The sequence below is a fragment of the Rana temporaria genome, chromosome 4, assembly GCF_905171775.1.
Source record: "Rana temporaria chromosome 4, aRanTem1.1, whole genome shotgun sequence".
NCBI classification, from domain to species: Eukaryota; Metazoa; Chordata; class Amphibia; order Anura; family Ranidae; genus Rana; species Rana temporaria.
The window spans coordinates 84,093,221-84,116,098 of NC_053492.1; the positions used below are offsets into that span (position 1 = coordinate 84,093,221).

At 43.4% G+C, this 22,878-nt stretch overlaps 1 protein-coding gene across 1 annotated transcript in view; it reads right to left on the reverse strand.

Annotated features, from left to right (window-relative positions):
- Nucleotides 1–22,878, reverse strand: part of NBAS (NBAS subunit of NRZ tethering complex) — a 975,710-nt gene that overhangs the window by 913,530 nt on the left and 39,302 nt on the right. The window contains exon 9 of the mRNA XM_040348578.1: nt 16,555–16,653. Coding sequence (XP_040204512.1) covers nt 16,555–16,653 — 99 coding nt within the window. The remainder of the gene's footprint in view (nt 1–16,554; nt 16,654–22,878) is intronic.

A 22,878-nucleotide genomic window follows, 5' to 3' on the forward strand; every position in this document is an offset into this window, starting at 1 on the left:
ATCCCCTCCCTTCGGAAACTATAATGACACTTTGGGCTCAATTTGGACATTTTAAGAGGACAGCAAATTTACACTGTCATACAAACTGTACACTCACTACTTTACATTGTAGCAAAGTGTCATTTCTTCAGTGTTGTCACATGAAAAGATATAATAAAATATTTACATATTCTTTAACCACCTCAATGCTGGGCACTTTCACCCCTTCCTGCCAAGGACATTATTTAGCTTTCAGCACTGTCAAGCTTCGAATGACAATTGCAAGGTCATGCTATACTGTAACCATGTGACATTTTTATAATTTTATTCACACAAATAGAGCTTTTGGTGATATTTAATCACTGCTGTGTTTTTCTTAGTTTGTCAGTACATTATGTAAATAAGTAATTTTTCTCCTTCACTGATGTGTGCTAATGAGGCTGCATGATAGGCACTTATAGGCTGAACTAATGGGGTGACACTTATGGACACTGATGAGGCAGCACTTAAGGGCACTGATGAGGAGGCACCAATAAGTCACATTTATGGGCACTGATAGGCGGCACAGATATACAGCACTTATGGGCATTGATGGGCAGCACTAATGGACACTGAAAGCCAGCACTGACTGGCATCACTAATGGGCACTGATTGCTGGCACTTTATTGTAATCAGGGCACTGATGATCAGGGCCCCAATTACATCTCTTGCTGTCCCATGCCAGGAGATGCCGCTGATCCCTTAAAGTTCTACAAAGAATATCCTAGAATGACAACATGAAAGAAGTTTGTTTGCAAATTTATAAAAAACAAACAAAACAAAACAAAAAATCCATGTACATAAGTATTTACAGCCTATGCCATGACACTCAAAATTGAGTTTATATGCATCCTGCTTCCACTGATCATCCTTGAGATGTTCCTACCACTTGATTGGAGTCCACCTGTGGTAAATTTAGTTGATTGGATAACATTATTTGGAAAGGCACACACTTGTCTATATAAGGTCCCACAGTTAACAGAGCATGTCAGAGCACAAACCAAGCCAAGCCATAAAGACCAAGGAATTGTCTGTAGACCTCCAGGACAGGATTGTATAAAGGCACAGAAAACAATTCTGCAGCATTGAAGGTCCCAATGTGCACAGTGGCCTTCTTCATCCATAAATGGAAGTTTGGAATCACCGGGACTCCTTCTAGAGCGGGCTCCCCAGACAAACTAAGCGATTGGGGGAGAAGGGCCTTAGTCAGTGAGGTGACCAAGAACCCGATGGTCACTCTGACAGAGCTCCAGTATTTTTCTGTGGAGAGGGGAGAACCTTCCAGAAGAACAACCATCTCTGCAGCACTCCACTAATCATGCCTGTATGGTAGAGTGACCAGACGGAAGCCACTCCTCAGTAAAAGGCACATGATAGCCCACCTGTAGTTTGCCAAAAGGCACCTGAAGGACTCTGACCATGAAAAACAAAATTCTCTGGTCCAATGAAGCAAAGGTTAAACTCTTTGGCCTGAATGGCAAGCATCATGTCTGGAGGAATCCAGGCACCGCCCATTACCTGGCCAATACCAGTGAAGCATGGTGGTGGCAGCATCATGCTGTGGGGATGTTTTTTAGTAGCAGGAACTGGGAGACTAGTCAGGATCCAGGGAAAAATGAATGCAGCAATGTACAGATATGTCCTTGATGAAAACCTGCTCCAGAGCGCTCTGGACCTCAGACTGGGGCGTAGGTTCATCTTCCAACAGGACAATGACCCTAAGCACACAGCCAAGAAAACAAAGGAGTGGCTACAGGACAACTCTGTGAATGTCCTTGAGTGGCCCAGCCAGAGCCCAGACTTGAACATCTCTGGAGAGATCTGAAAATGGCTGTGCGCCGATGCTCCCCATACAACCTGATTGCGCTTGAGAGGCCCTGCAAAGTAGAATTGGAGAAACTTCCCAAAAATAGATGTGCCCAGCTTGTAGCATCATACTCAAAAAGACTTCCGGCTGTAATTGGTGCCAAATGTGCTTCAACAAAGTATTAAGCAAAGGGTGTGAATACTTGTGTACATGAGATTTGTTTATTTTGTATTTTTAATAAATTTGCAAAGACTTCAAACAAACTTCTTTCACGTTGTCATTACGGAGTGTGGTTTGTAGAATCTTGAGAAAAATAATAAATCTAATCCATTTTGAAATAAGCCGGTAACATAACAAAAGGTGGAAAAAGTGAAGCGCTGTGAATACTTTCCGGATGCACTTTATCCAAGTTATCTGTTACGTTTGCTCCATGTTATTATTGCAAAGTACAGATAACAGTCAAGCAACTAATAAATAATAGGATCATTTTAAACTATCAGTTTAGAGTAGGCACAGGAAACCTCCTTGGTACTCCATCTGTTGTGGAATTACAAAGCCCAAGAGGCACTAAAAGACTGACAAGCACAGGCATGACTCCCAGGGGCATGATGGGATTTGTAGTTTCAGTGCAGCTGGAGTGCTGAGGTTGCCTACCGCAGGATTAGAACTTTATCTATTGCAAAACCTAAATATAAATAACCTACCAGGCTATGGTGTCCAGTTCTCAGGTCTATGGTACGATTTGATGTAACAAACATACATACTTGTAAAGCAGACCATGTAATAAACATACGTGCCTGTAAAAGGACAGGCCTCTGATGGAATTTCACCGGGAGACCAATATAATCATACGAGCCTAGCTATACTTCTTCCAAGCTTTTAATAATGCATTGTCCCTTTAATGAAATGTTCAATGAACTATAAATGAAGGCAATGGAAGCGTGTTGGGTTTCACGTCAATGAGCCATTAAAGAACCAGCATGAAGCTGTCGAAGGCCTCCCTGTAATCAGGCCACATCTGATTTAGATCTATCCCACCAGATCAATGGAGGAAACAATTACTCATCATAGATTACTTGCTGCTTTCCAGGTGGATAACGCCACTAAGTGCGCCAATGTCACACTCGTATGATTTGCCGTTTCACGTAATCCAGCAGTGATTCTATAATCCCTTTCCCCTGACTCCAAGAGATCACCCGGCTGCTTTTCCCAGGAGTCTATTTAGAAGCAACGAGATGGGTCTGTTCACAATATAAAACCTGCCTGCTGTGAATTGCAAACTGAAAGCTAAACAGTAATATTCCATTTGTCCAGATGACATAAGGTATTACTTGTACTTTCTTCCCCCGGTTTATGTCATCGCAGGCACTTCAAGGTGAATATCATCACAGGTATCTATCAGGGTGAAAAGCTGCTTTAGCAATTTATCAACACGGAAACTGCAACCTCTTGAAACGGGCTGGAAATCAATCAGCCGCAATTCGCTTTGCCAGAGCTGCCTGGTGTCAATGCAAAGAAAGTGCGCCACCATGTGGCTAGATTTGAGAAATGCAACAACTATGCTGTTCAGATGAGGAAACATTGCAAAATTAATTAGCAATTCCACCTAAAACTCTTTCCCCCCCCCCCCCCCCGTCAAGTGTTCCCACTGGGTATTGCTGGGAGCGGAGCTTAATTTTTCCCATTCTGCCACGTACACCCCTATATTTGTTTACTGAATTCTCTATGAAACCACTAACAAATCAGCACCTATCAGGGTAATCCCTTAGTGGTGACATAGAAAACAATAAAAACCTAAATGAGGATCTAACCTTAGACTATCTAAAAGCTAAACAAAAAGAAAGTTCAGGTTTGAATTCCACTTAAAGTGATTCTAAAGCCTTTGAGTTTTTTTTTACCTTAATTCATTCTATGCATTAAAGTAAAAAAAATATTTGTACTCAGGGTTGCCAACTTTCAGTAAATTTACAAACTGTTTATAAAATCTGTACTTTTTTTCATCTGTCCTTGAACGTCCATTACATACATGTAGGCTGCATGTCCGTAACTGACATTCATGGACAGATGCAACAATTATGGATTTTACAAACTGTTCGTAAATTTATTGAAAGTTGGCAACCCTGTCTGTACTGCAGGATCTCCCCAGTCCCCCCTTATTCTTACCTGAGCCCAATCCGATCTAGCAACATGCATGAGAGCAGTGACTCTCACCGCTGTCTCCCTCCTCATTGGGCAGATTGATAGCAGCCGCAGCCATTGGCTCCCGCTGCTGTTAATCAAATGCCGTGCTGAGGAAGTAGGGGGCGGGCCCAGCCACCCGGTCTGTGTCAACAGACGCAGACTGGGCAGCTCGGGAAGGAGCATGCACGTGTGACCCCAGAGAAAGGGTCATTCCCTGAAGAGGAGGGCCCTGGAGTGCTGGCGGGAAACCCAGAAAAGGAGGATCGGGGCTGCTCTGTGCAAAACCATTGCACAGAGCAGGTAAGTTTAACATGTTTGTTATTTTGGTTTAAAAAACAAAACAAAGGCTTATACTCAGTTTAATGACATTGTTAATTAAACTTTAAAGCTGAAGTTTATTCTGCTTATATGTCATCTTCCCCTCATCAACATGGTAATGACATTCTTAACCTCTTTCAGATCAGGCCTTTCCTGGCACTTTGTTTACATGTAACAATCAGCATTTTTTGCTAGAAAATTTCTTAAAATCGGCAAATATATAATTTTTTTTTTCAAAGCAGAGACCCTAGAAAATAAATTGGTGAGTATTGCATTTTTTGTTATGTCACACGGTATTTGCGCAGCGTTTTTTTAAACGCAAGTTTTAATGAAAAAATAAAACACAATACCTAACCCAATTTCTGGGTAAAATATAAAAGATGATGTTACTTCATGTAAATAGATAAAAAAAATGCAGAACAGCATCAAACTACATAAATGTTACTATACATAGATGACGCTTTCAAAGCCTTTACAGGTTACCACTTTAGATATACACATGAGGTCTGGTGCTAGAATTACTGCCCATGATCTGACATTAATGGTGATAGCACACATGTGTGAGATGATCGCTGTTCGCATGAATGCGAGAGCCAATGTGTGCATTCGCTGGGGGGGGGGGGGGGGGGGGGCACAAAGGCATTTTAAAATGTATTTATTATTTTTACACTGTCGCTTAATTTATTTAGCACTTTTATTGCTGTCACCAGGAATGTAAAGATCCCTGGTGACAGCAATAGGCATGTGACAGGTACTCTTTGTGGAGTGCCCTTAAAGCAGCGTTCCACCCAAAAGTGGAACTTCTGCTCATCTTATTCCCCCCCCCCCCTCCAGTGCCACAATTGGCACCTTTGGGGGGGGGACAGGGTATCCTTTCCCACTTCCGGAAGTCCCTGCCGCAGAGCTACGACGCCACCGCAGGGCTCCCTCCTCCCCCAGCCGGGCTGATAGGAGCGGGGCCTCGCGTATGCGCAGTAGGGTTCCCGGCGGGAAGCCGAAAGGCTACACTGCCTGTTTCCCATACCCGCAATGGCAGGGAAGCACCCGACAGCTGATGGAAATATCAGCTACAGGTGCTGACATCGCTGGACTCCAGGACAGGTAAGTGTCCATTTATTAAAAGCCAGCAGTTGCAGTATGTGTAGCTGCTGGCTTTTAATGTTTTTTTTTTTTTTTGGCAGGACACTGCTTTAAAAGCATTGGACCACACCAAGATCAGTGTGATCAAATGTTTTGTATTTAAAAAAATTGTGCCATTTACATCTGGGTAAACTGGAAGTAATGCAAGATCATCGCTTCCCGTTCCCTATATCATAGAGATGAACAAAGCAGTTCTGGCCTTTGTCTCTATGATTAGCCAGCGAAAGCATTGGCTGGCCAATCTGGTGTCCCGGTGGGATGGGACAGCCCAATGAAATCGTGGGAGGGGAGGGGGGGGGGGCATCACCATCCTGCTGCTGGTACAAGCAATCCAGCTTTTACAAGTAAGATGACTGTCGGCTCAAAAAAACGGTACCGGGCATCTTCCCGGTAGAACCACTTGAAGACCAGCAATGTACTGGCACGTCGCTGGTCATCACATGGTTAAATAAAACCTTTCCATTTTGATTACATTCATTATTTATTTAACCAGTGACATCATCACTGGGTCTAGGTGCTTCTCTATGCTGGAAGATTATGGCTGATGAGAAGAGCCAGCTGGATGCTGCATATTTCAGTACACACTAATACAAGCAGTTGTCGGGCTCTTGGTAAGAGTTATGCAAATATCAAAATGTCTCGATAGCTGAATGTCAGTCTGGAGGAGGAGGTGTTCATAAGTGAATTGTATTTGCATGCAGACTGTGCTAGGTAGCACCCACATGTCATAGTGAATGGAGGAGGGGAGTGACTGGACAGAAACCCTTTTACTGACTCAACTGTGAACCAAGTTTCTGCAAATCACATCCTCCTTAATGTATCAAGGTGCAATCTGTTCACCTTTACATGTCAGTACATGGGGATCCTATACACAAACACAAAAACAAACAGTCATAGATTTGCATCGACTTACTGAAAAGAAATGACAGCCCATAGATGACACTATCATGTCTGCACAGTTTCCCTAAACCGTTACATTCAAGGCATGTCATTGGCTGGCACAGTTGCTCTTAAAGCGGAGTTCCACACACTTTAGAGAGGTGGTCTTAAACAAAAGACGACCCCTCGTTTTTGGATATTTTTCTTTTTTTGTTGTAACTTTTTTGAAGTACAGCCTGTACTTCTGTTCCATCTGGGCCGCGGCGAAGGACGTCATGTCCTCTTGTGTGGCGAGCGCCTCCTCTGTCTTCTGGGACCCAGAAGACAAGCTGGCCATTCACAAAGCGCAGCACGGCTTGTGAAATTGCAGTATGAAACCGGGAGTGAAGCGGCAAGGCTCCACTCCCAGTTTTCCTTAGTTAGAATGGCGGCGCCTGCACCCAATCCGATGGAGGGTGGGGGGGGGGGGCGACATCGCGGGCTCCCTGGACAGGTAAGTGTCCTCATTAAAAGTCAGCAGCTACAGTGTTTGTAGCTGCTGACTTTTACAAAACAAAAAAAATTAAGTAAATTATCAAACCATTAAATGGCTGGTTTCATAACAGATCACATGTGCAGCACCATGGCAACTGCAGATCAAACAGAGGCCAATATGGCAAATTTCTTGGCTGTAAAGCATGTGTGTCAAACACAAGGCACCCGTGCTGAATCCGTTCCACCAGACCATTTCACGTGGCCCTCACACCTCTCTTGCAGCTGTGGCACCCCCCTTGTCTCTGCTACCATCTAATCCCAGCAGTAGACAGCAGAGAAGACAGAACTCCTCCTCCAGATCCTGTGCTTCTCCCTGCAGCTGCAGAGAGACTCCCCCCCCCCCATGTCTCAGTAGTCAGCAGCAGAAAGCACAGAACTCTTACTACAGATCCTGCACCTCTCTGTGCAGCCGCAGCACCCCCTCATGTCCGCCTCCCCTGGCCTCAGCTGACTCTGGCAGCAGACTGCAGCCCTCCTCTGGTCTCCTCCAGACTCTGCACTTTCTGCTTCTCTGCTCAGCCCCCAGCTTCTTTCCGTCACTAGCACAAGGTAAGGGGGGGTGTGCACTGTATTGTAAGGGAGAACGGGGGACTCTTAACTACTGAAGGTGGTGGGGTGGGGCTCTTGATATATAATGTAAGGGGAGAAGGGGGCTCTGGACATCTAGCCTTACAAGTACAACCTGCCCTTTGAGAGCAACCATAATGCTGATGCGGCCAGCAATGAAGTTGAGTTGGACATCCCAGCTATAAAAGGATAGGGGGTCAGTGAAGTGAACAGCCCTCAGATGATACACAGAGATGAAACACATCTCTCTACATAAGTTTTACATATATCTGCTGTCTTGAGCTTTCTTTAGAAATTGTGTTAGAATTTTTCTCTTCCTGTTCAGCTGTGGGAGGGCAATCCAAGCATACACTGTGTGAGCTGATTGGAGGAAAGACACCCCCCCTTTCCACATAGGCAAAGGAAGGAAGGAATGTGCTGTGAATAGACTAGCTCTCTGCTAATCTATAGCACCCACCTCGACATTTCAGGCTGGTTTTATCTCAGTTGTTGGAGAACTTGTCAGAAGTTATGCTGATAACAGAAGGAGCAGCAGAAACACACTGGAATAAATAAGAAAACACTACAGATATATGTGCCTAGGTCAAATTTCATGAATCAGGTTTACATCCACTTTAAGACTTGTTCAGTCCAGACACCGACAAGCACTTGTGGGTTGCACTGCCTTTTCTGAAAGGCCCTATTTAAACTGATATGAACAGTGACATGCAGGTAAGTGCATCTAAAATGAAGTCTGCAGTTATGTTCCTAGCTGTGTGTACACATCTCACCCAGTTCAGTCCCCTGTTGCCATCATCCCAAAGTATAACCCCGAACACCGACCATACACATATACACTATGTTGTCAAAAGTACTGGGACACCTGCCTTTACACCAGTGGTTCTCAACCTTTTTGGTGCCGTGACCCCTTTATAACATTTCCTGAGTTGTGGGGACCCCTAACAGTTAAATTATTTTCGTAGCGTGTGTTGTCAGCACCCAAGACAAGTAATTTGTGCCTCTAACCCACGGACATTTTTCGCTCCCTGAGTCCCTTCCACTCGTAAAGTATTAAAACCTCATATGGTAAATCTTAGGATGTTCCACTCTTTTTTTTTTTCTTTTTTCTCCTTTTTCTTTTATCTCTCTCTATCCGAATTTCTTGTTTTTTTCCCCCCATCCCTCTTTAGCCGTCTTTCTTGTTTCTCTTATTCTTTCTCTCTTCCTCCCCTTTTTTTCCTCTCCCTTTCATGTATTCTCCATTTTTATTCCTTCTCTTACTCCTTGGTGGAGGGGGAATGGGATAAGTGGCAATGCTGGGGGGGGTTTTGATCGGCCAACTTAGGTTCTCTTGATGAAGGCCATCTGCTGATCTGAGAACTGTAGTGGGGACTTTTAGTAGCAAATATAATCACAGGTAGTGTTACTCACTGTGTCTCCAACTTTGTGGCGTCTCGTAGCAGTGACACCTATCCTGAAAGATGGGAGATATGGGGTCTCCTCCAGCCCCACCCAACATTCCTCACCAGTCAGCAGACCTCTAGTCTCTGCCCCCCAGCCATGCCGTGAACCGAATAGGCGGTTTGCGAAGAGGCTGAGTGGGCGGCCGTGGGCTCCAGAACAGCCCGGCTGGGCGGCCACGGGCTCCAGAGAAAGCCTGCTGGGCAGCCGCAAGAAGGCTGGGAGGGGGTGCAGGCTTCAGGAACAGACCAGGATTTGGTGACCCCTGGCAAATCATCATTTGACCCCCGAGGGGGTCCCGACCCCCAGGTTGAGAACCACTGCTTTACACACACATTGGCCCAGATTCAGGTAGATCCGCGCAATATTTGCGTGGGCAAAGGGCAAAGATTTTTCTCTGCGCCCACGCAAATATTTCGATTTGCCCGCGATTCACGGAGCAGTAGCTCCGTAAATTGCGCGGGCGCTATGCTAATTAGCCCTGCGTAAGGGCGCCTAATGTAAATGATCCCGCCGGGGGCGGGAATCATTTAAATTAGGCGCGCTCCCGCGCCGAGCGAACAGCGCATGCTCCGTCGGGAAACTTTCCCGACGTGCATTGCGGCAAATGATGTCGCAAGGACATCATTTGCTTCTAAGTGAACGTGAATGCCGTCCAGCGCCATTCACGAATCACTTACGTAAACGACGTGAAATTTAAATTTCACGAGCGGGAAGGGCGGCTATACTTTAGCATTGGCTGCTCCTACTATGAGAAGGAGCAGCCTTACGCTAAAGTCGCCGTACGGAAACTCCGTACCTTGCGTGCGCAGGGCCCGCGCAACTTTTGTGAATCGGTGGTAGTATGCAATTTGCATACTATACGCCGATCACAATGGCCGCGCCCCCTAGCGGCCAACGCAAGAATGCAGCCTGAGATATGAAGGCATAAGGAGGTTTATGTCTGTCATATCCTAGGCTGCAGTCTGCGTAGCGATGTTCCTGAATCAGGGGCATTCGCTACGCGGGAGCAAAACAGCTATTGCGCCGCGCAACCTATGGTTGCGCGGGCGCAATAGCTTCTTGAATCTGGGCCATTAACTTTAATAGCATCCCAGTCTTAGTCCGTAGGGTTCCATATTGAGTTGGCCCACCCTTTGCAGCTATACCAGCTTCAACTCTTCTGGGAAGGCTGTCCAAGAGCACCTAATAGGTTGCTATGGGCACATCCACTTATTTTCTCTATCTTTTAAAACAGGTTGCTATTGGAACATTCACTTATTTCCTCTATATTTTATAACAAGTTGCTAAGGAAACATTCACTTATTTTCTCCATCTTTTATAGCAGGCTGCGTTTCCTCCATCATTTATAACAGGTTTCTATGGTAACATTCAATTATTTCCTCCATCTTTTATAACTGGTGGCTATGGGCACATTCACTTATTTCCTCCATCATTGAAAATAGGTTGCTATGAACACATTCACTTATTTCCGCCATCTTTTATAACTGGTTGCTATGGGCACATTCATGCATTTCCTCCATCTTTTATGCATATACCGGGATAACAATGGGATTATCTAAGCAGCCTTGCTACAGTGTTATAAAAATGCTTTTTAGCAGAGCAAAGCAATAGAAAAAAATATGTTTGATCAGAAGAGCAATTTTAGTGCGGTCAAGTTTATTACCAAGCACTATTTCATAGAAATTCATTCCACTGCAACAACAAAGAAATTCTGAAATCTCTGTGAGGGAATAAAAAAATAAAAAATAAAACTCCATTTTATGGGACGTGGCTGTAAAGCGTCTGATGGATGATAAGTGCACTTTTAAATATTTAACGCTCATGAATTTCATATGGTAATTGGCGATTTTTTTTTTTTTCCTAAGCTGAAGCAACGCAGGACATTACTTCTCCAGATAACACAACATATCCGGTTAAGACTCAAGGTAATAATGAAGATCCCAGGGGCGTAACCTGGAATAATGGTCTCCTAAGCACTACAATAAACCTTACAATGATCTGAGGGGACAGAAAACAACGGCTGCTGTTTGAAAAGCAATACAAGCTACAAAAAAAGGGAAGGATGGATAGGGACATTCCTCTCCACAACTTTTTTTTTTGTATTAATTTTTTATAGTCTTTTATAGAAATGAAATAGAAGCAACAATAACTTCCCATCCTTTTGTTTTTAAAGATTACAGGCTTGTAAACTGAGCTTCTCTACCATTGTATAAAATCTTTATTTTAGAGAAAAACAAATGACGGTATGTCCAAGGACTAATGCCTCTTACACACGTCGGAAAACCTGCGATGAAAGCTTTTGGCCCGGGAATCCCGGCCCCGAGTATGCTACATCGCAGTTTTTCCGACGGGAAAACTGACGAAAAAAAAAAAAGAGAGCAGGATCTCTTGCCCCCCCATCAGGAAAAAATCCTGGCGGGAAAACCGTTCGTCTGTATGCTTTTCTGACGGGGAAAAAACGTGCATGCTCGTAAACAATTCGACGCATGCTCAGAAGCATAGAACTTAAAGGGGTTGTAAAGGTTTGTTTTTTATTTTTTAAATAGGTTACTTTAACCACTTAACACCCGCTCTATTGTTCCAACAGGATGTCATATGACGTCCTGTCATTTAAAGCCTCTAGGGCGCACACCCGTCGCGTCACTGGGAACACAGTGAGCGTGCCTGGCGGCCGCGATGGCCGCCGGGCACCCGCGATTGCCCAGTAACTGAGCAGGGACGTAGAGCTCTGTGTGTAAACACAGAGCTCCACATCCTGTCAGGGAGAGAGGAGACCGATCTGTGTCCCTTGTACATAGGGACACAGATCGGTCACCTCTCCCAGTCACCCCCCTTCCCCTACAGTTAGAACACACCCAGGATACACATTTAAGCCCTTCCCCGCCCCCTAGTGGTTAACCCCTTCCCTGCCAGTCACATTTATACAGTAATCAATGCATATTTATAGCACTGTTCACTGTATAAATGTGAATGGTCCCAAAAATGTGTCAAAAGTGTCCGATGTGTCCGCTATAATGTCGCAGTCCCGAAAAAAAACGGAGATCGCCGCCATTCCTAGTAAAAAAATAAATAAAAAAAAAATCACTATGTCCCCTATTTTGTAGGCAATCTAACTTTTGCGCAAACCAGGTTATTGCGATTTTTTTTTTACCAAAAATATGAAGAAGAATACGTATCGGCCTAAACTGAGAAAAAAAATTGGATATTTATTATAGCAAAAAGTAAAAAATAGTGTTTTTTTTTCAAAATTGTCGCTCTTTTTGTTTATAGCCCAAAAAATAAAAACCGCACACGGCGATCAAATACCACCAAAAGAAAACTCTATTTGTGGGGAAAAAAGGACGTCAATTTTGTTTGGGAGCCACGTCGCATGACCACACAATTGTCAGTTTAAGCGACGCAGTGCCGGAAGCTAAAATCTCGTCTGGGCAGGAAGGGGGTGTATGTGCACAGTAGGCAAGTGGTTAAGCTACTGCATTGTTGGTTCACTTACCTTTTCCTTCGATTTCCCTTCTAAATGTTTTTTTTCTTTATCTGAATTTCTTACTTCCTGTTTCTCCTCAGTAAACTTGCCACCATCATCCGAGCGGTGGTTAGTCAGCCAGAACAGCTTACTGAGGAGGAACAGGAAGTGAGAAATTCAGACAAAGAAAACAAAGAAAAAATAAATTTAGAAGGGAAATGGAAGGAAAAGATAAGTGAACCAACAATGCACTAGCATAAAGGAACCTATTTAGAAAACAAAAATGAACCTTTACAACCCCTTTAATTTTGTCGGCTCGTCGTAGTGTTTTACGTCACCGCATTCTTGGCAGTCAAAAGAGTTCACCGGAGTTTTGTGTGACCGTGTGTATGCATGGCAGGCTTGAGAGGAAAACTGTTGGGTTTTTTTATCCGACGAAAAAAACGGTCTTGCGTACGAGGCATTAGATTGTAAAGATTACTAGTGGGCTTTCTAATAGGAAACCCTAGCACCATCTATCTACTTTTTAGCTGCCTGTCAACTGACTTTTTCTCAGCTGTAGCACTACCCTTAAACTGTATGTTTCAATTAACTTGTTTTTGCTTTTATTTTAGAAAAGGATGGGGTAAAAATCTTAACTGGGTTTATCTCCTATTACTCTAGGTCAGTGATGGGGAACCTTGGCACCCCAGATGTTTTGCAACTATATTTCCCACAATGCTCATGCACGCTGCAGTGTAGATGAGCATCATGGAAAATGTAGTTCCAAAACATCTGGGGTGCCAAGGTTCGCCATCACTGCTCTAGGTTTTCATTCCACTTTAATTTTCTGGTTGTAATAAAATTGTAAAATGAAGCACTATACTACTGCTAATAAGACTTTATTGCAGTAATGGTCAGTGGGACAATTGAAAGAGTAGCCAACACCGCTACCTTCATCAGGGGTGGTTTTTGGTAAATTTCTAGCAAAAAATACAGATTTTAAACTTGTAAGCAACAAGTGTCAGTAAAAGGATTAGGCATGAAGGGGTTAATCTAATTTAGCAATACCCATATGATAACCTTACTGGTGTAGCGCAATTATTCCAAAGGTAACAGCAACAAAGACATGAATGGTACCTTAAATATGACTTTAATTCACTGCTGTACTATTAACCACTTGACCTACCAAAGATTTACACCCTTCATCACAGGCCATTTTTTGCATTATGACACGGTTACTTACGACACTGGCACTTTCACACTGGGGTGGGAGGAATGGCGCTTTACCATTGTTTTAGCATCACTTTTCGGCCACTTGATGAAGGGCTTAATAGCGTCTGCAAAGCACTGCTGCCGAAACACTTTGCAGGCACTTTGGCGGCACTGCCCATTGATTTTAATGGGCAGGGCGTTTTAGGAGAGGTGTATACACAGCTCCTAAAGTGCCCAAAAGATGCTGCTTGCAGGAATTTTTTTTTAACATCCCGCAAGCACACCTCTACAATGTGAAAGCACTTTACAGACGCTTTGCACGCGCTATTTTTAGCACTAAATTGCCCGTAAAGTGCCTCAGTGTGAAAGTAGCCTAACTGACATTTGCACAGTTGTGAGACACTGTACCTAAATAAAATGTATGTAAATGGTTTTCCCACAATTAGAGCTTTCTTTTGGTGGTATTTGATCACCACTGCGTTTTTGTTTGTTTGCACTATAAAACACAAAAAGACCGTCAATAAGAAAAAAAAAAAAAAAGGTTTTTACTCACTTCTATCTGGCTGTTACTAGGCAGATTTCGTAATCTAGGTGGTTTAACTTCCTGTCCTTAGACCCCATTGCCTCCTAGGAAATGATGACAATCATTTCCCAGAAGTCTGTGGGCATTACTGTGCCTAAAAAAATAAAAAATAAATCGCCCAGCATGCACCCCTCCCTGAAAACCAGGAAGAAAAGGGAACTGGGCTTCACATGCCCATGCATATGATGTAAACTGCCACAACATGAGCTGGAGGATACAAGGCAAGTTTTTGCAATGATTTCTGGAACGACTGGTGAGCTATTAATATGTTTTAGAGACTATTTAACGTGATTAATTTTAGCTTGCAAAAAAATATATATATATATATTTATGCCCGAAACGCTTTAAGGGGAAAACACTGCCATATTTTTATTAAAGTTTAGCTGCACACTTTAAAGCTGAAGATATAAAAGATATAATTAAAAAATGTACAAAAAAATGTGAGGGGTGTACTCACATTTGTGAGATACTGTACCAGCGGCAATATGTGCTGTAAGTGAAGAAAGACTAGCACCACCGCTCGCAATCCCAGTGACAGAGAGAAAATGGGGCTTTGTTGGGAGAAGACTTTGCCCAAGCCTCCAAGATTTGGATTCAGTTTCAATCTGCTTGATGGTCACCTTGCTGGCCATATTGTTTTGAGGAGCGTGAATTTTATAAGCATGTGGTGGAACACTTTTTACTAGAAGATGTGGGCACACTACTGCATATATGGACTTTTCATTTACACATGTCATATGTATAGCATTTGCTTTGTATATTTATTCATTCATTCGATTTTGAATTGTTTGCAGTGCTTTTAAAGTATAAGGCAGCACCTACTTTTTGTATTCACATACAGGTAACAGAATTACATTACAGGGGGACTCAAAAGAACAACGACTGCTGAGCTAAAACTAGTGACAGACTGCATAATATATTTCATTTTTGTTTTTGCCTGTAGTTCTACTTTAAGGTAAACAATACCATTACATTACAATCATTATTCAGTATGTGCTCAATGAAAACACCATGGATAATATCGAAGAAAAACCAATGTAGTCCTGAAGCTATGATAGACAAACGTGGTTATGTTATTGGTTTGGGAGCGCTATGGGTGAGTAGGTGCTGAGTTCTAAATATGAGCAGACTGTAAAGCTGACAGGCAGGCGTGACAACAAACCATCACATACCTGAGCGCTGAGCGACATCTTACTCTACCACCATATAGCAGCGAGAACCTTTTAGGTTGTTTTCTCCAGAAAAACCATCACATTACTACAGCAGATGTATAATTTAAGAGGCTGTTATCAGGATGGATGAGATCCCATGACAGATGGAATGGAGCTGCCATATGAAGTTAAGGTGAAAGAAAAACACAAGGCCTCTCTCTGAGGACGGAGGTAAAATTCATGATGGCAGCACACAGTTGAGGGAAAAACAAAAGTGCTTTCTTTAACACAGATCCTGAGAAAGTGGCAGCCACCAGAGTCTCTATTAAGATTAATGGTGCTATTGCTTCAGTGGTTCCTAAACCTCTTTGCTGAGCAGAAGGCTATTTGCGATGATTAAATATTTCCACACGCAGAACCCGAAATAAAAAGGAGCAGTCTTTACAGAAAGCTATGAAGTAAAAGTGTAATCCACTGCACCAATATATAAAAACTTACTGTGAAGTATTTAAAGCTCTACTCCAGGATGAAACTTTTTTTTTTTGACAGATTGGCAAAGCAATAAAGCAACTCTAGACTGTCTCCCGTAGCGCCTCTTATTCACCACAAGATGGCCTCGGTCCACTGGGTTAATTAAAACCAGAAAACTAAGGAAACACTAGGGGGAAATGAGCATAGAGTAGCGCAGGCTTCATGCCTATACCACTCTTCTAAGCCAAGTACACAGGGCAGATCCTGCTACTAACAAAAGGGGATGTCTGCTCTGTTTTCTGTCACAAACAAAGCAAAGAAAGAGGTCCAGCTGTGGCTGCATGCTCTAGAGCAGGGTTTCTCAACTCCAGTCTTCAAGGCGCCCCAACAGGTCATGTTTTCAGGCTTTCTATTATTTTGCACAGGTGATTTGATCAGTTTCACTACCTTGTAATTACCACAGCGGTTTCATCTGAGGGAAATCCTGAAAACATGACCTGTTGGGGTACCTTGAGGACTGCAGTTGAGAAACACTGCTCTAGATTAGTGATGGTGAGCCGTGGCACCCCACATGTTTTAGAACTACGTTTCCCATGATGCTTAACTGCAGAGTGCATCAGTAAGGTTTTTTTCAGTGACTCAGTATATACTAAAAGTGTGGGATCGCCATGGCAACATTTTCAGAAGGAGGTTCACATTTCCCAAATCTACTCTTGAGCACCTGCTGCATAAAATACAAAAGCACATAATACTAATATTATAATAATATAATCTTATTACTAATAAATCAGCTGTCATAACTCACCTGTGCCCGGGGTGGTAAACCACAGAGGAGATACCCTGAGAATAATGACATCCAAAGTTGAAGCTATGGTTTTCTTGATAATTTTGATTGGCACCAACACTAGAAAAAAAAAAAAAAAGAGAGAAAAAGAGAAACGTTCTTAAAGTCTTCAGGAAAACAAAACTATCCCAAGAGAAATCCAACCAACAATATTAGCGAGTAAATTAAACTTTAATGCGGTAGTAAACCCATTCATTTAACCGTTTAATGCCGAATGTAATCTTCCCATTGGTTGTGCTCTCAACCAGACTGTCAAACCATCCAATGGCTGGTGTCATAACCAATCACATGTGTAGCATCATGGCAGTTGAAGATTAAACAGAGGCCAAGATGGCAGCTAACTTGGCTGAAAACGATAGGAGGGTTTACTTCCACTTTACAGAGAATTTGTACTTTGACCATGTGTAAGATGTCAGGGATTCAGCCGGATGCCTGGGACAATGTAACTTCTGTGCACACACTCACGAGTATCAACATCAGTGGCTACCCAATGGCATACATAGAAGATGGCAGACCAGGAAGAAGACTGGCAAAATATAACAGAAGCAGCTTCACAGCAGGGAAACAGTACCCTGGAAGGTAAGTGTGCCATGATGTGCAAGTATGCACTCAAAAGCAGCCCTCCAGTCTTGAATTGTATTGTAACTGTACCTCATCCCTTTATTTTGTAAGGAGCCACAGAGCACAGCGGAGGATACAGGCAATCAGGACTCCCAGAGGTGTTGAATGCTTCAGGCTGAAGTGTATGGATAGAGGCATATGGCGGGAATAGGAGGTCATTATGATGTCAGAAGGTGGGGGCTGAGCTTATTTCCTGATCACTGATTGGAGGATGATTCTTTAAAACAGGGCTCGACAAATCCCGGGCGCCAGGTCGCCATGGCGACTAGAAATAGGGTCCTGGCGACTTGGCTTGAAAGGGGGGGCAAAAAAAAAAAAAATGTTGTTTTTTGTGAGCTGGCGCCATCTGGTGGAGTATTACAAGTTATTACCACCAGATGTGTAAGCTGGCGCCATCTGGTGGTGGCCGTTGGTATTACAAGTTAAGCATTACAAGTTAAACAGCAATTCTAATGTAATGTTTCACTATTTTCACTGCCATCTTCTTCCCTCTAATTAGAACCCCCAAACATTATATATATTTTTTATCCTAACACCCTAGAGAATAAAATGGCGATCGTTGCAATACTTTGTCGTGCCGTATTTGCGCAGCGGTCTTACAAGCGCACTTTTTTGGGAAAAAATTACACTTCATTTAATTAAAAAATAAGACAACAGTAAAGTTATCCCATTTGTTTTAATATTGTAAAAGATAATGTTACGACGAGTAAATTGATACCCAACATGTCACGCTTCAAAATTGCGTCCGCTCGTGGAATGGCGACAAACTTTTACCCTTTAAAATCTCCATAGGCGACGTTTAAAAAAATCTACAGGTTGCATGTTTTGAGTTACAGAGGAGGTCTATGGCTAGAATTATTGTTCTCGCTCTACCAATCGCGCCGATACCTCACATGTGTGGTTTGAACACCGTTTACATATGCGGTCGCTGCTCACGTATGTGTTCGCTTCTGCGCGCAAGCTCGACGGGGCGCGTTTTCTGGCTCCTAACTTTTTTAGCTGGCTCCTAGATTCCAAGCAAATTTGTCAACCCCTGCTTTAAAATAACTTCTGTTCTGTAATACACTTTGTCAAATGCCTGATGAGGCTCCAAAATGTTTTTTCTGCTGTAATAATGTGAACGCTGAATAAAGTTTTGGACCCATTCTAGAGATTCATGGTGTGCTAGCGACGCTCTCTCGGTCTATCTAGGGTTCCAGTCAGTGATCATTGCAGCACCAACTTACACACACAGCCATGCCTTTAGTAATGTGTGCACTGGAACAGCGCATTGGAATCCTTATATACACGCTAATGACTTTTTCAACCAATAGCTTTCCATTTTCATAAATTTTGCAATGCAGGCAGATCCATTCTTGAAAACATCACAACACCCTGCCTCAGAACTCCTCAGAAGGACCCCCAGCCCTGATGAAAGCAGTGGACTGGCTCCTGGGAGGAGTTGTGCAAATATCAAAATGCCTCAATGGGTGGGTGTCAATCTGGAGGAGTGGGTGTTCCTAGGCTGATTGTATTTGCATGCAGACACAGGCCAAGTGAATTAAAGGCCTGAAATCCAATGAATAAAGGGACCAGTTGAAGCTGGTTGTCCCCTATCCAAAAAATAAGGCGCCTTTCACACGGACGGCTGTTTTGCCACAGTTAAAAGCATGTAAATGTTCTGTGGAATTCAAGGCTCCAGGCACTGCGATTAGCACATTGCGATTACCTAAGTTTGCGTGCGGCCGCGTTTAGCCGCGGCAGTCATTCCCATAGCAACCCTTTTTATTTTTTTGATTATGATGTGCTTCCTGTTCTTTTTTTTATTTACACTGTTATCCGCAGTTGACACAAAAGACTGCGATTACCTGCAGTTATGTGCATATAGCTGCGCTAAATCGCTCCTGAAAGCATTCAATTAAATTTTTTCTATTCGCACCAAACCGCATGTAGCGAAATCGCAGCTAAACGCTGTGTGTGAATGCGGCCATAGGAAAACATTGTGTGCTTTTAGCTGCGGTAGAAAACTAGAAAATCTGCAGCTAAAAGCCCCATTCTATCCGTCTGTGTGAAAGGGGCCCAAGAGGGCTCTTTTTGACTCCCTGCAGCTTCAAATGCAAACTGCAAAATCAGATTAAGGCCCCTTTCACATTTATACGACTTCAAAGTCGTGCGATTTTGCGGCCGCGATTTGGGATCAGTACAACTTCGACTTTGCCACAACTTTGGCATTAACCAATAAAAACATACATGTGTGAGGCAATTCCTTTTCCTGCCACCGCAGTTGTCATTGCTGCTGCGGCAGTAGCAGTGCATGAGGAAGAAGAAGAGGAGGAGAAGCGGAGGCGGAGAAGACGTTGATATTGGGTACATCCCATCATTGCCAATCGTGAAGCTAGGGGTCAATTTTGCGTCCTCTAGAATGAATAATGAGAAGAATGCTCCTTACATTGGTGGTCAGTGGGAAGAATGCTCCTTACATTGGTGGTCAGTGAGAAGAAAGCTCCTAACATTGGTGGTCAGTGGGAAGAATGCTCCTTACATTGGTGGTCAGTGGGAAGAATGCTCCTTACATTGGTGGTCAGTGGAAAGGATGTCCCTTACATTGGTGGTCAGTGGAAAGGATGTCCCTTACATTGGTGGTCAGTAGGAAGAATGCTCCTTACATTGGTGGTCAGTGAGAAGGATGCTTCTTACATTGGTGGTCAGTGGGAAGGATGTCCCTTACATTGGTGGTCAGTGAGAAGAATGCTCCTAACATTGGTGGTCAGTGGGAAGAATGCTCCTTACATTGGTGGTCAGTTGGAAGGATGTCCCTTACATTGGTGGTCAGTGGGAAGGATGTCCCTTACATTGGTGGTCAGTGGGACGAATGCTCCTTAAATTGGTGGTCAGTGAGAAGAATGCTTCTTACTTTGGTGGTCAGTGAGAAGAATGTCCCCTTCATTGGTGGTCAGTGGGAAGAATGTCCCCTTCATTGGTGGTCAGTGGGAAGAATGTCCCCTTCATTGGTGGTCAGTGGGAAGAATGTCCCCTTCATTGGTGGTCAGTGGGAAGAATGTCCCCTTCATTGGTGGTCAGTGGGAAGAATGTCCCCTTCATTGGTGGTCAGTGGGAAGAATGTCCCCTTCATTGGTGGTCAGTGGGAAGAATGTCCCCTTCATTGGTGGTCAGTGGGAAGAATGTCCCCTTCATTGGTGGTCAGTGGGAAGAATGTCCCCTTCATTGGTGGTCAGTGGGAAGAATGTCCCCTTCATTGGTGGTCAGTGGGAAGAATGTCCCCTTCATTGGTGGTCAGTGGGAAGAATGTCCCCTTTCACACTTATACGACTTGTCTCACGATTTTGTACTGCAAAATCGTATAATAAAATAATAATAGTGATTCAGCGCTGGAAAAATATAAAACTAAAAACTAAACTAAATTGCAAGCCAGCACTGCAGATATAATCCAAAAATATCTCGAAGTGAATAAATAAATAGTGCAGCGCAAGTAAATCTAAAAAATGCAAATAATCAAAAAACATAAAGTCCATAAAGTGCAAAGTGATAAAGGTGCTCCAAAAATACAATGGTGATATAAAGTGCAGAAATCTTCATCAGATCTGTGACCCATAGGACAGGATAATCCTCCACCAAGGCTAATGGATGGCCTCTCACCTCAGCGATTCGACCTGTGGCTAGGTCAAAAAGCAATAATCATATCCTCCAAAATGGCAAGCAGCTTTCAGGGCTCAACTCCAAAAACGTCCACCAGATGGAACCAGCAAGCAATATACAAATACTCCCATAGATCAATCAATGGACCGAGAAAAGGTAAAAGGACACACTCCAAGTGTTCTCTGCTTAAAAGGTTTAATAATCGAAACACAAATAGTAAAAAACCACTCACATTGTAGTGCACTCTGAACCGAGTGCAAGGATAACGGCTTGTACCGCAGCTCGGAGGCCCGGATCAGTGTAAACAGCGTGTGATGGTCTCAGTGAGGCAAACGTGGGTGACGTCGTCGTAGCTCCTCCCCCTCGTACGCGTTACGTCCTCAATGTGGGCGGGACTTCATCAGCGTGGGGCGGGGATCAACGCAGACGTCCCACAGCACTATATATACAATACGGTTGCCATAGCAGCACCAAAGGAGCCAATTAACTAGCGCCATCTAGTGTTTGCACTCCGGGCCTCCGAGCTGCGGTACAAGCTGTTATCCTTGCACTCGGTTCAGAGTGCACTACAATGTGAGTGTTTTTTTACTATTTGTGTTTCGATTATTAAACCTTTTAAGCAGAGAACACTTGGAGTGTGTCCTTTTACCTTTTCTCGGTCCATTGATTGATCTATGGGAGTATTTGTATATTGCTTGCTGGTTCCATCTGGTGGACGTTTTTGGAGTTGAGCCCTGAAAGCTGCTTGCCATTTTGGAGGATATGATTATTGCTTTTTGACCTAGCCACAGGTCGAATCGCTGAGGTGAGAGGCCATCCATTAGCCTTGGTGGAGGATTATCCTGTCCTATGGGTCACAGATCTGATGAAGATTTCTGCACTTTATATCACCATTGTATTTTTGGAGCACCTTTATCACTTTGCACTTTATGGACTTTATGTTTTTTGATTATTTGCATTTTTTAGATTTACTTGCGCTGCACTATTTATTTATTTATTTTTTCTGCAAAATCGTATGACAAGTCATTCTCCATGATTTTCAATAAACACCATTCATACTGGCACGACTTTAAGTCGTGCCGACTTCAAAGTAGTCCCTGCACTACTTTGGTCCAACTTCCATGCGAGTTTATGTCCATAGACCTCAATGTTAAACCCTCAAGTAGCATGCAAATCGTACCTGAATAATATAGACACAATTTCAGTACGATTTTAGTACAACTTTGTAAGCACAAGCAGCTTTTTAACCCTTGTCCCACCCAATCCTTTCAGCATAGAAGCCCCTCTCAAGCACATTTTTCCACCACACATTCACTTCCTGATTATTCCCTCAGGAACAATGTTCTCCAAACAGGTAAAACAAGGAGACGTCCTTGATAATGAGCAAATCATTCGATTTATCCGTGAGTGCCCAGCTATTTATGATTTGTGTGACCCAAACTACAAAGACAATATCCCACTGACCACCAATGAAGGGGACATTCTTCCCACTGACTACCAATGTAAGAAGCATTCTTCTCACTGACCACCAATTTAAGGAGCATTCTTCCCACTGACCACCAATGTAAGGGACATCCTTCCCACTGACCACCAATGTAAGGAGCATTCTTCTCACTGACCACCAATGTAAGGGACATCCTTCCAACTGACCACCAATGTAAGGAGCATTCTTCCCACTGACCACCAATGTAAGGAGCATTCTTCCCACTGACCACCAATGTAAGGAGCATTCTTCCCACTGACCACCAATGTAAGGGACATCCTTCCCACTGACCACCAATGTAAGGAGCATTCTTCCCACTGACCACGAATGTAAGGAGCATTCTTCTCACTGACCACCAATGTAAGGAGCATTCTTCCTACTGACCACCAATGTAAGGGACATCCTTCCCACTGACCACCAATGTAAGGAGCATTCTTCTCATTCTTCATTATAGAGGACCCAAAATTAACCCCTATCTTCACGATTGGCAATGATGGGATGTACCCAATATCAACGTCTTCTCCGCCTCCGCTTCTCCTCCTCTT